Here is a 13,578-nt window from a genome sequence, read left to right as displayed (position 1 = left end):
TAAAGCTGCAATAAATAACGTTAGCAACCATTTAATATGTTATATTTGATTTTATATTTTATTCTCACTGCTCTATGTTTTATGCACTCACACTATAATCAACGTTCAAGCAACGCGGCGGGTAGAAGAATGCTCTGGAAAAATAAACAAGATCATTTAATTAAAATGGCAATTTTATTTCCAATCACAGCACAAGAAAATTAGCAAAACTAACCTTCAATACCACATAGTTTCCCTAATAGTTTCCAAATATACCATTCATAATAGTGAATAAATAATATTTGTCTTAACAGAATTTTCTACGAGACCTACTGAAAGAAGCAAAGAAAATCAACGATGTGTCGGAAGACAAACTCATCGAGTACACTGACACTATGGTAAGTAAATATTTTAATCATCTTTATTTTAATACATACATGATATTTTCAGTATTTTTTCGTAATATTATAGTATTTGTCGGTAATACTATGGTATTTGTTGGTAGTACTATGGTATTTATTGGTAATACTATGGTATTTATTGGTAGTGCAATGGTATTTGTTGGGAGTACTATGGCAATTTGTTAGTAATACTATGGTATTTGTTGGTAGTACAATGGTATTTGTGTGGCTGTGTAATAGTGTCATCACTGTCTTGACATAATAATTTAAGTGTGGAACCGTTAGTCAGAATTCTTATGCTATACAGTGTTCAACAAATCAACCAATAACAATTTTGTTGTTAATTTTGGTTTGGATGTAATAGTAATAATTTCCTAGCAAAGCTCAATCCATTTCATAAAAATGTTAGTATACATTAATATATTTCATTCAATTAGTTAACAACATGTATAACTTGTTATTTATTGTTAGTATATGTTCAACTTGTTCTAAACAAAGATGTTAATATTCTTGTTATGGTTTTAGCTGCAGGTTTTTGACGCCAACAAAGATGGCAGACTTCAACTCTCAGAAATGGCAAAGTAAGTTATGTTTTATTAATTTTCAACACGTTTAAATGTTCCGTAGTTATGAAATTCCGAATAGATGACGTTTTATAATATTATTTAAAGCCCATTTACTCTTTTTTTTTAAACAGCAAAGTTTCTATAAATTTTGATATATTATGACAATAATGACTATTTAACTATATTTCGAGTCTTCTTCGCTTCAAAATCAACAGAATAGAAAATATTACATCTTATTTGATAGAGTTAAATATGTTCATAATATACTACTTCTGTAGGTTGTTAATAAAGTTATATTATATTTAATCAAAAGGCGTTAACCACTAGTATTTAATGATAATACTACTTATTATGAGTTATTATTAATACACAAATAGTTTTAACTATCATACTTCACCCAGTGTAATATTCAAATAAAATTCTGTTTGATTCAATACGGTTCATTTACAAATGTAATTAATAGCACAGTTATAAAAAGACTATTTTCAGAGAGAGTTGCAGGGAGATGTAGCTGAGGCGACATAAAATCTGGGATTGTACTATCTAAGTGTATTAGAAACAAATGTGTGTTCAACAAACAATCTGCCTGCGTTTTGTCTGTAGTACATGTACATATCAGAGCAAAAATTTCAGCAGTTATTGAAACAAAATTATTTTTTTTAAACGAACCAGTATTGAACAGGCTTGCAATTTTCGTTCAGTGAGAAACAAAAAAGCTTGCCGAAAGGTTGCAGTAATCAATTAAAATTGTCATGACAAGCCAAATAAGCAGATGGTTTCCTTTCTTAAAGAAATAATGTATTGTTGAATGTTATAGGTTACTGCCAGTCAAGGAAAACTTCCTATGCCGACAGGTGTTTAAGGTGCGTACAGTTACTAACAAGTATTGACATGGTACATCTATGGTACCTCCTGAACTTGAATTAATTTTAACTATACACTTTATAAGTGATGGTTCATTACTAAGTTATTAGTATTTATTTTCTTATTTATTATATTTAATACACAAGCTTAAATTCACTATTAAAATGGGACATTTGTATTTTTGGCAAGTGAGCTATGTACGGTAGGTTTTTATTTTTTCAGGGAACAGAAAATTTGATAATGCCATTTAAAACATCCATTAAAACATAACGATTATTTATTGTGCTTTACAAGAATATTATTCTCTTCAGTCATGAATAACGGTTATTAACTACTTTATTCTACCAAATAAAAACAAATGGATGTTAATATTATTTCGAATAAACATTATTTGCATATTCTGTATCTTCATACAAAAAACTTTAACTTCATATAATCTCTATAAAATAAATGAGATTTCGTACAAATTTCAGAGAACACCCTTAAAAGTTATAATAATATATTTTTCTTATTTAATGACTACATTTAATCTGTTATAATTTAATGTTGTATTTTTACTTGCACACATTAAAACAGTTTAAAATAATACATAAAATGTCAAAACTATTTCTCAAATTTATATCCCATTAAGCTAAACAGAACAAAAATTATTTTGTATTAATTGTTACCAAAATGTACATATTGTTCTATGTATGTCTCAATGTTTCATATGTTTTGTCTGTCAGGATGGGATTGAAGTGAGTATTGGCGTACTGATTGGTGCGTGGCCCCGTTGCTGTATATATCAGCCAACATCCACTTTGATTCTTCATACAACACCTCATTTGGTCCTTGAATCAATTTCACTGTTTAACCGTACTATAAATAAGTAATACATAAAAATACAATGGAATTTATTTTAACATTCAAGTAAATTTATCACCTTGTGAATAATTTAGAACTGTCCTTAATTAAAACATTTTCCTTTTATACTTTTTTAAATTTAGCCAACTTTTTACCATCTCAATTTCCCAATATGTTTGCTAACTGGACTATTTTTGTGACTTTATTGGTTTTTCCAAAATATTACAAACGGAAAGACAAGGCAATGGTAACACTGTTCAGGAACCATGAATCCATGAATACCAAGACAAAAGCTAATTTTAATGAACTGGATTGGTAAAACGAAATCTTAAGGAAGTTAACGAATTTGATTAGTATCATTGATTGTACTAATATCTAAGGTAGGGATAAGGATTAAAACCTGTATTTACATAAAATGAGAAGACATCAAAGTGGATGTGCCGGTGTGAGGGCTTGGCTGGCATGCATGGCTCGTAACGCAACATTAAGCGTGCGTATTTGCAAACAGTCGTAAAACAGTTTTGAAGAGTTTATTACATTAAAGGTATTAAATGTTTAAACTAATTATTTAACCAGAATGATTAAACCGATTGTAATAAACATTCCTTCACCCCAGACTCTACCTATCCTTCCCATAATGGATGTATATAATTACTAAAACGTAATTTGTGTAAAAAGTGTACATAATGAATGTAAAAACTTGTTTCGTGTGTTTTATTGTATTTTTTCAGATAATTTGGTTCTTTTTACATGTATCATTTAGTTTATAAATATATATTTTTGTTATAGTATTCTCACTTCCTAAAACTATACTTTCTACGTATCTATTCTCTATTAGCAAAGAGCACTACTTTTTCTAACCCCCGACACTTTCCTGTGAAGAACCCTTTTGGCACTTTACTACAATACTATTCACAGTCACATTTATCATGTAAATAGCGTTACTATGCAACTTTGTCCCCCGCCTCAAGAGCCCCAGACGATTACAATGCGTCCTTGCACACGAACGCGCACACACTGTCACACGCGCAGCTCGGCCTACCTGCCGTCACTGTGCCGATGACTCACACAATAGACCTTAGACTGAAAAAGTGCTATTTTTTATAATTTGTATGATAGGTTAATATTTTAGTAATTTTTTTAATTTGCATTTTATTTCGTGAAACTAGAGTCCAAACCCGACATGACTTCGACATTCCTGACATATCCAGAAATAAAGGAGTCAATGATCAACTCAATGTTGTAATATCAGTTACTCAGACTTTGTTTTAATAACCACCTGTTGATAACGAAATAAATCTATACTTATGTGTAACAACCTAATGGCGTCTAACTGTGTGTTTTCGTGTATGTTACTCAATCTCGTAAAAATGTTGACGTCAAAACTGTCGTCGGAAATATAATTCACTCAAACCAGAAGTGCTGATAAACGTGCAATGCCTAAAATAATGGCCATTAGCAATTTCGATTAACATCCGAAGCTGTTAAGCATAAGCTAGAGTTAATTCGTGATTGGAATTAAAAATTACCAAAATTTAACCTAAAGTTAAATATTTAAGAACTATCAATTTTGCAGACTAAAGCTTGGGATGTGCGTTATCGAAACAAAAGTGACGGCAGGCAGACCGGCCTGCGCGTGTGCGCATCGCAGCTGGAGGATCGTCTAATACTCGGGGGCTCTTGAATCTTCGGACAAACTGTAGATGAAAGATGTAAATACACAAAATTTTGTGGCTTCAAGTGAACTGAATTATATTATAAAATTTACACTCCGTTATGATCTATGATCTCCGAAAACTTCGACAATTTTATAGGAAATTGTTTTAAGAGAGTTCACGTGGGTTTTTGTTCGCATACCTCTCCGATAACGGCTTGGTATGCAATGGAGAGATTAAGGACTAAAGTGTATATATTGAATAGTAAGGCATAGCCAAAATCGCATTAAAAGGGGTAGAATTAAAAATTATATATGCATGTATGTGTAATTCATCAAAAATTGTATAATTACTGAATTTTACGTGTTTGCAACAATAATCATTATACTTCAACCCAATTCCCTTCAGATTGAAATGGAGAAATCATGACCCATTAATTGTCTCAAAAGATATCAATATAAATATTATTTTTAGTTTCGTTCGTTGCCATCACTGGGCTCGTTTCGTAGCATCGTTGCAATGGGCTGCCGCAGCCTGCACTGATGGCCAGAGGCATAGTATTCGGGAATATTACAAACATAGTTATTTATATTCTTGCTTAAATAATCATACATACTATTTACTGTCTTGTAATTTATATTTTAGTTTATTAGGGAAATAACGGAGCAAAACATTGATTATATATCATTCAACGTATTTTTTAATTATTATATTATTCAAGCCCCTACATTTTCATTACGGTACTTACAAACTAAAATGATAGTGTACATTTTATACGCTCTCTTATTGAACATTTACAAACTTACACTGTCTACCAATACCCGCTTCTACTTTCCTGTCATGTATTTTCCTGTACAATACTTCAAAACTGTCTTCTATCGTAGTCTGGTAAATGTTGAGTTTTAGAAAATATTGTAGTTTTCTTATTTTCAGTAGATTTGATTTAGCTAGAAATTGGTATTAATGACTTGTAAATCTATTTATCCTCATATTCTTCATCTCATTAGTAACATTTTCTATTTCTCTTTCTATTTCCCTATCTTATGTCCTTAAAAAACCAGATCCTGTAATGCACCAATTATTATATATGTAATGTAAATTTACAATATAACTGTATAAACTACTTTCTGTTTGTTTCAATTTATTATTTTATCCCATCAATAATATATATATATATATATATATATATATATATATATATATATATATATATATATATATATATATATATATATATATATATATATATGTATATATATATATATATATATACACAATAATTCGTTCTCAAATTTTTTATACCTATAAAATTGAAAGAATAACCTATATTTTATACGCACTGTTATATATATTTGTGTTCTTAATTTCCATTAAAAACCTTTTCCTCTCCTTGCATTAAATGTCTATGTATAAATCACTCCTTAAAAAAAACATTAACAAACCATTCAACAGAAATTCATCGATTCTTTTTACAACTTGAGCATTTAATCATGTAGACATGTTTACTTTTAGGTGCATCTACAATAATGTATGGAGTTATAAGTAGTTGAATCTGTTTGTAGTTAGACCATTTTAATATCGGCTTGTTTGGACTACTTCAAACGAGAGTGAAACGAATGTTATTATTAGTCTTTATTACGTTTAGTACAAATCTAAGAACGTGTATTTACATTTCCTTAATAATGGTAACTAAATACAATTACCAAAGTTAAATATCTGTTAAGTTAAACATGTTTCAAATAAAAAGCTCAGATGATAACAGGATTTCGGCCATTTGTCATTTATGTGTGTTATGAATATAAAACATAGCGGTTTGAGGATTGGAATCTGTCCTCTGTTTCAAGTGTAAACAGATTTATTACACAAGTTCAAACTAGTAAGCTATCACAAACCAAATGTCTAAAATCCTGCTATGCTTTAAATAAACCATCGCCAGTTATAAATTTAAAATAAAAATTTTGTCACAACTGTTTCAACAGTATAACATGGAAGTTATCTATATTTTTTCTTTTTCAGGGAGCAACTAAGCTGACAAAGGATGATATCGAGAGAGTGTTCTCTCTATATGACAGAGTAAATATGAAATATATTATATTGAGAACTGCACATAGCATATTTATCGTTTATTTTGTATTAATTATTGTATTAAATAATATTAAAACATTTTAAAATATTAATATTTATATACATTCCAATTCTAAATTATTATGCTTTAAATATGTGTACAAAGATATGTAACACACATAATAGAGCGAGAAAGAGCTTTTATTAAGATCCCACAATGTTTCCCTATCTTATAGTATCTAGAAACTGTAGGTAAACTCATTTTATTTTGCTATAAGGCAATGTTTTACTGACATACATATTTTAAATTTTGTATGGATATAAGTGTGAAATCATCATTCATTAATCAAAATTCTTTATACAATTTTTCCCACAAAGTATTATAATATAAAGTTATGTTTACTCAATATTTTCTATGTCAGATGTTTAGACAAATATTTAGACCACTTTCCACAGATTCCCAATATTTTATTTTCTAAAATATTTACAAAACTATCTATAGTCATTTATATAAAGCCGCATCCAAAGTTCACAAAACATGCTAAATCACTTCCATAAATATTGTAATTCATTAGATAATTATTATTTCTTTGTGTCTCTTTACTATTATCATGGCCACATTTAATGAAGATTATTTTATTTTGACAATACACAGACACAAATATGTAGAACTTGCAGATATTACCCAAGTCAGTACACTCAGTAACTCAGATAACAAAGCTATTTTACTTGTCTGATTGCATAAATGTTAGTTTCATAGTTATATGTTAGTTAATATATATACAAAATTTGTCTAAGTGGCAACAGTATCTCGAAACATAAAACTTTCCGATTTTATATTTACATTTTTAGGTAAACATAATACCTTTAATGTTTCAAGTATGTTCAATAAAGTAACTAAGGCACTGGTCCTCTTCTTATCAGAAGGATAAATATATGTAAAATAAATTTTGCTTGACAACATTTAAGATTAATCTTTCAAAGCATAATTTATGATATGAACTTTATGTTTTTCAGGACAACAACGGTACTATTGAAAATGAAGAGCTAAGAGGATTTTTAAAAGACTTACTGGAATTAGTTAAAAAGGTAAAATATTTACCAAAATCCATGTAATTCGGTGATATTTTATTTTATATGATTCCATTTAATTGATTAGGAATTTTTACGTTATGTTTTTGTGCAATTGACGTAACGTAAGTGTAAAATATTTATAACAATAAAGTTACCGATGCAATATGTATTACATTGAAAATTACTTTCTATGAATTTTAAATCATGAATCTTTGCCATTAACTAATATCATTTTCATGTGCGTGGTAAATATTGATAAGGTATTGTTTTTTATTGTAATATGCCTACGGTTGTAATATGTTTTAGGACTACGATGCACAGGACCTTCACGACTTTGAGGACACAATCCTCCAAGGTGTCGATTACAACCAAGATGGTAAAATCAACAAAAAGGAGCTGACAATGATACTGCTTGCGCTTGCAAAACACAACCAGGAGGAAGAGTCTAGCGCATAAACACGTCGATTTCTGCAAGAGATCCAATGTGCCGTGCATGTGTGTACGTGCCGATCCCGGCGTCGACCTGCAGTGTCTCGCCCAGCTTGTCATTGTTGTCGTGTCCAAGGTCACGCCACGTCACATCGCGTCGTGCCAGAACCGGCTTTACAACACTACTCAAAGACTGTCGAAGCTGGGTCTTTCCTCGCAACCGTTTTACATATTTATACCATCTAGTGTTTAATTTATAGACAGCGTTGCGGCCATAGGCTATGGTGTCAACCCCTCCTTACAGCCGTGTGTGCTTCTGTACGTTAGGTCTGAGTAAGTTTCTCGCTCCGAAAAAAGAAACATTAGCCTAAATTAAATTATTAATACATGAGGATACTTTGTACCGTCAAATTGTAACAGTTTGGAAAAGTTGTGTTTCATTCGGTATTATACAATAATGTAAAAGTTCAGTTAGTTTGTTCCTGAAAAAAATTGGGGAATATAAACAATTAATTGTGTTCAATTAGTTAAAAACCATTTTTTTGTAGTGAACATATCATATAAAACAGATACAGACTGAACTTATTTTTATAATCAACAAAAGTATTTTTTATCGAATAAGTAATTATTCCTAACTTAGTTCATTTCTTCAAAGCAGTCTACTTTCGTCTGTAAATATACTTTAATCTACTCAATAAATGGGATTAAAAGTTGAAGATGCTTAAAGGAAAGGGACGGCAAAACTTTCTCTTACAATCTTAACTGTAAACTGATTCTTTTTCAAAGCTACTATAGGCAAAAAGTGTAACTGAGTATTTAAAATACTCAACAACAAAAATATGACAAATGTTAATTTATTTAAGCGCACTAATCTTCTTCCTTCTTATGCACAAAAGCTTTATAATGCACAAAGCACCTATTGCTCATTTAAAACTAACGCATAGCTAGTGATTTATTCTATACTTATTGTACGAAACGATGTAAAATATAGCATTTGAACAGTGTAAAACTAGAGCGGGATTAGATGTAGATAAGTTCCTAATTGCCAGGATATTAGAGTACTTTTTCAGTAAAGCGTTTAAATTGCTATCATTTCATCTGTGATATAATTCAGTGTGGTTTTTGACGTTTAGGATATATTTCTGCGTATGGAACACTAATTCCTTCTATTCTGTAAATTGTCTTATCAATGGGTACGGTTTAAATTATTTAAATCATATTTTATCTTCTACCTGTTGCTTTGGTGTATTAAAGTTTAATTTCGCTCTCAGTTGCTGTATAGACTGTAAGGGCTCAACTTTGAGCTGAAATTTAACAGCCCAGCTCTCCTAGATCAATTCTAGTCGGTACCAGAAATAGGCATTTTAAATTTTCCTCATTACACAGTAGCTTAGCGCTTTTACGTCTATAACTGGTTCGTAACGCTTCTTTCTTAGCATTAAGGAACGGATGGTACTGTCACTTGTACGCATGGAACTCGACCTTTGTCTCTTTAAATTATATTTTATCATTCAACTACAATAATCTTAAATACTAGCATTATAATTTATTTGCATTATTCTTGTATACTTTTCATATTCAAGTACAGTAATTTTAGTTACAGTAACAAAAACTACTGAAATATTTTTATTATAAAAATAGCATAATATGCTTCTGAAATCTGTATCCAAACACAACTGTAAGAACCAACAGGTATCAAATTTTCATTTTGCGTTCCCTCTACAGTTCCATTGTTTAAAATAACAGTACATGTAAATGTCTTTTTTGTGTTTAAATTAGGTCCAATCGTAACTCCACTATTGCAGAACTGGTTTATAATGCATTCCATAATTAATTATTATACTGAAATAATTTTTACGAGTTGCGTGTTTGGCATAGTTTTTTGGAGAAAAATCTAGATCAGACGTGGATTAGGCTTAACTTCAAAATATTACAACAATTTCGCCAAATTCTTATATAGTTTATAGATTTAAATACATGTTACTAACCAAATAGTATTAATGTATATATAAAGTTTTATATTGACGTTATTGATGTTACTTATGATGTAGGAATAGTTTATTTCGTAAACAACAGTATATATTCATATATTACTGAGAACGTTTCAAGGGAAATCTACACCGATGAGATTTGTAGTTGTAACCTCTGGATTAACATTGTAGGCTACATTTTAATAGTAATAAAATATAATGAGCATATCACAGAAAGGTTTTCTACCAATTACACAAGTTTCTGACTGTCTTATGTAACATTAATTTAAGTACTATATGTTTAAATATACACTTTAAAACTATTTTACACTCGTATCCAATAAATAAGAGCCGACCAAAGAGACTAAGCATTAAAAATTACAATATTACTTAATATTTTAATATTACTCTGCAGATCGCTACATTATCAAACGTGCAGGAGCTATTTACAAATGTTCAATAAAGGTGGGTGTTAGGTGTCTGTACAAATTTAGCTTTTTAATTTAAGTGATTTAAAAATGTTGAAGTCAAACATCTATTATTGTTTAAACTTCTTAGATGATACAAATCTAATTGAAATAACAAAAATAATGCAAATCTCCTCTTACACGAATGATAGTACACTTATGTTCTCAAATAATGTCTCAAATGTATTGATAAAGCCTTACACAGAAAGAACATATATTTCTTAAACACTGTTTGAGGTAGAAAAAACTAATCATCCAGAGGTTAGAACATAAAAGCTCGACTGGGTTGTTGGGCGGGTTATATTAGCTATTATATACATCTCTTAAAGTTATTGTACACGGATAATTTGTTATGATATTAGTATTTGCCTCTGTGAAGCTCCTTGCTAGGAATGTGTCCCATGTTTGTAATGTACCTACCATATGGGTTCAACTGTGATGTATTACATATTTATTCTACTTTGTTAGTTTCAAAAGTGTATATGTTGTAGATTGCTGTTATCTATAAACTGAGATTTTATTTTTATGGCCGTCTGTAGTCGGCTGTTTCTATATTTTGTAAGTGACTTATGTTGTGCTTCAAAGTTTAATGATTTGTTACAATAAATATAGCAAACGTTGATGAGTTCTTATTACCATTATTTACTTCAAAATACGTACGTTATTCAAAGAGTCTGTTTAATTATGTTGTCTTTGCTGTGTGGAGATACAATTTTCCTTCAATTTTTTTTTCCTGCCCGTTCCCCATAAAATATGGAATACGGGTTTCCTTGATAAGGATAAGCAGAATAAAGAAGAGAGCTTTTTGTTCGTTTCAAGTATTATTCAAACCTATTACTCGAGGGGCTGTAAAATGTTCATTTTTCTCTGTGTGTCCGTTGAGGTTAAAATTATAAATGAAGCTTCATTTCCATGCAGGACTCATATAATTGTAAGAGTGTCATTGACTCCTATCACTATGTTGTGGGATGGCACAACTTGTGTTAAATGTTTTCCTGTATTATAAAATATTCTGTCTCTTTGTACGCAGGATATCACAAGTATGTAAATAGTTATGGACTTAAAATAAACGTAAGCATGCAACCTCAGCGAAGCGGGTTATGCATCCAAGGTTTGGCGTTCCATGTATAAATTAATACAATACTGGCACCACCTAAGTAAAGTTCACGAGAAAAATGGGTACAAATTTCAACTGATAAAATAAAATGAAATGCTTATGATTTGTTTATATCTTTAATGAACTATTTATAGTTACAGTTCAGTAAAATACACAATATGTCTTGTATTGATGGATTTATAAAAAATTATAAAATGGGTTTTTAGTACAAAATAATTATTTTTATTGTTTATTCAAAAAATATTCTGTGTTTTCTAAAATCAGCAGTTATACTTTAAAAATGTTGCTATTGATGGCCTTTCTGTTATATTGCGGAATATTTAATGTTAAACTATGTGTAACGGATAGTAGCCTAAAGTTTTGGAAAGTGGAACCAATTCCGTTAATGCTTTGGGTCTGGATTTTAATTTCCTTTATCCCACACTACTATTGTGGTCTCTACACAATGTATCGGGAACATAGTAACAAATATCTGTCCTAATTTAAAACCTACTAATGACCATGAATATTCTGACTTCAGAGTCCTTTTGATGGTTTTTGTTACAATAGTAACAAAAGTAATAAAACGGCAATACACACCACGAAATAGTAATTCAAAGTAAACATTCATTCATTTTACAGAATACATTCTCCGCTGACTAAATGGGCTTTTCGGATCTGGAGAAAAGTAGGTAAGGGTCATATTCCTTCCATACTTTTTGGTATGTCAGATCAAATTAATGTACATAATAGATGTTTATCTATTGTATTTTCATTATAAACACACATTCGACCCTTGAAGATGTTAACATAGACAATTTTATTCAACTTTTCATCAATTTTATCATCTGTAGCCCATTATGCACATGATTTTTAATAGATGTTGGAGCATTTTTGCAACAAAACGAAACCGATATTTCATTAGCCAACTGTCTAAAGAGTCCTACCTTCCTACTCAGTCGGAATAAGCACGTAGTTTTTGTGGCAACTAAAATATTAATACGGCTGGTATAGGATTACTATATTTGAACAAAAACAAGTGTTCTCTAGGTCCATAAATAATGCTGATGTGACCATTGTAAGTTTGAACTGTTTCCAATAAAAATAAAATACTGTAAACATAAAAAGAACCGTTACTTTTTTAATGTTCAACATTTGCTTATCAAGGAAGATAAAATTAACTATTGCATCATGTTTATGTATAAGTTAATATCATAATACAATTATAACATTAAAACTTCGATCTCAATTTACATATTTAACTTTTCTTTGCGTTATAACGAAATGTTAATATTGTTTTTTGTGAAAAATCATTAATTAGTATAGTGAGCTATATATTGAAAATATTATATTAAATTTTAAAATCACAGCAAATTACATATAGCACAACTAAGAAATTTCTATTCTTTAATATATACTATTATTAGAAAATCTGGATTATCTTATTATGTATGATTAACTGGTGTAGAGGAACTCATTCGTTGGCTTAAATCACAATAGTTTAGTTATGTTCTCTAAGACACAGTAATGTTAGTTAAATTCTGGCTTTGTATTTAAAGCTAAAAGCGAGGACTTACAGCACTACAACACTAGAGGCTGGGCAATTCAGTTAAGAACGACGCATGGCCAGCTGGGCCCAACCCAACATCTAACGTAATTACCCACACCATGTCTTAACTAAGGGAATAAACAAGACGCTTGCCAAGATCTATTATCCCCATTGGGTTTATAAAATTTGTATTAACACAAGCATACAACCATTAGTATTGCTGCAATAAAACCTTGGTTTATAATACAAATTTTTCGTATAGCTACATAAATGATAGTAACTTCAAAAAGTAGATTTATAGGTGCAGTAGTGATACAAGTTTTATTAATTTACCTGTATTCGTTTGGGAATTATCAAGCCCGTACGAGACTTTTTTTACACCCTGTATAACATATTAATATTTACAGTGACCATAGACTTACTACATAGTCTGCCGCAGAAAAGTTATCATATAATTATAAAGAAAAAACGTAGGATTCATATTATTTTCAATCAACATCAAATACGTTGTTTAGACAAATAAAGACATACAAATCCATAATATACCCTCCTTGTCTATTTATGGTTATTTAAAATCAATTTCAGTTGCTCCATTATTTATCATTTAATCTCAAATATTTT

At 30.0% G+C, this 13,578-nt stretch overlaps 1 protein-coding gene across 3 annotated transcripts in view; it reads left to right on the top strand.

Moving 5' to 3' along the window:
- Positions 1-10,932, top strand: part of LOC124367318 (calbindin-32) — a 167,556-nt gene extending 156,624 nt beyond the window's left edge. For 2 of the 3 annotated variants that reach the window (XM_046824050.1, XM_046824058.1), the window contains 7 exons: positions 294-377; positions 906-961; positions 1,764-1,809; positions 2,536-2,547; positions 6,325-6,381; positions 7,390-7,461; positions 7,753-10,932. In XM_046824050.1, coding sequence (XP_046680006.1) covers positions 294-377; positions 906-961; positions 1,764-1,809; positions 2,536-2,547; positions 6,325-6,381; positions 7,390-7,461; positions 7,753-7,902 — 477 coding nt within the window. In that variant the 3' untranslated portion in view covers positions 7,903-10,932. The remainder of the gene's footprint in view (positions 1-293; positions 378-905; positions 962-1,763; positions 1,810-2,535; positions 2,548-6,324; positions 6,382-7,389; positions 7,462-7,752) is intronic. The other variant, XM_046824066.1, reaches the window with a different exon arrangement.
- Positions 10,933-13,578: the final 2,646 nt, after the last annotated feature.

This window comes from Homalodisca vitripennis, chromosome 1, assembly GCF_021130785.1.
Source record: "Homalodisca vitripennis isolate AUS2020 chromosome 1, UT_GWSS_2.1, whole genome shotgun sequence".
NCBI classification, from domain to species: Eukaryota; Metazoa; Arthropoda; class Insecta; order Hemiptera; family Cicadellidae; genus Homalodisca; species Homalodisca vitripennis.
The sequence above is the reverse complement of the archived record's forward strand: the minus strand, read 5'-3'. Positions and strand labels throughout refer to the sequence as shown.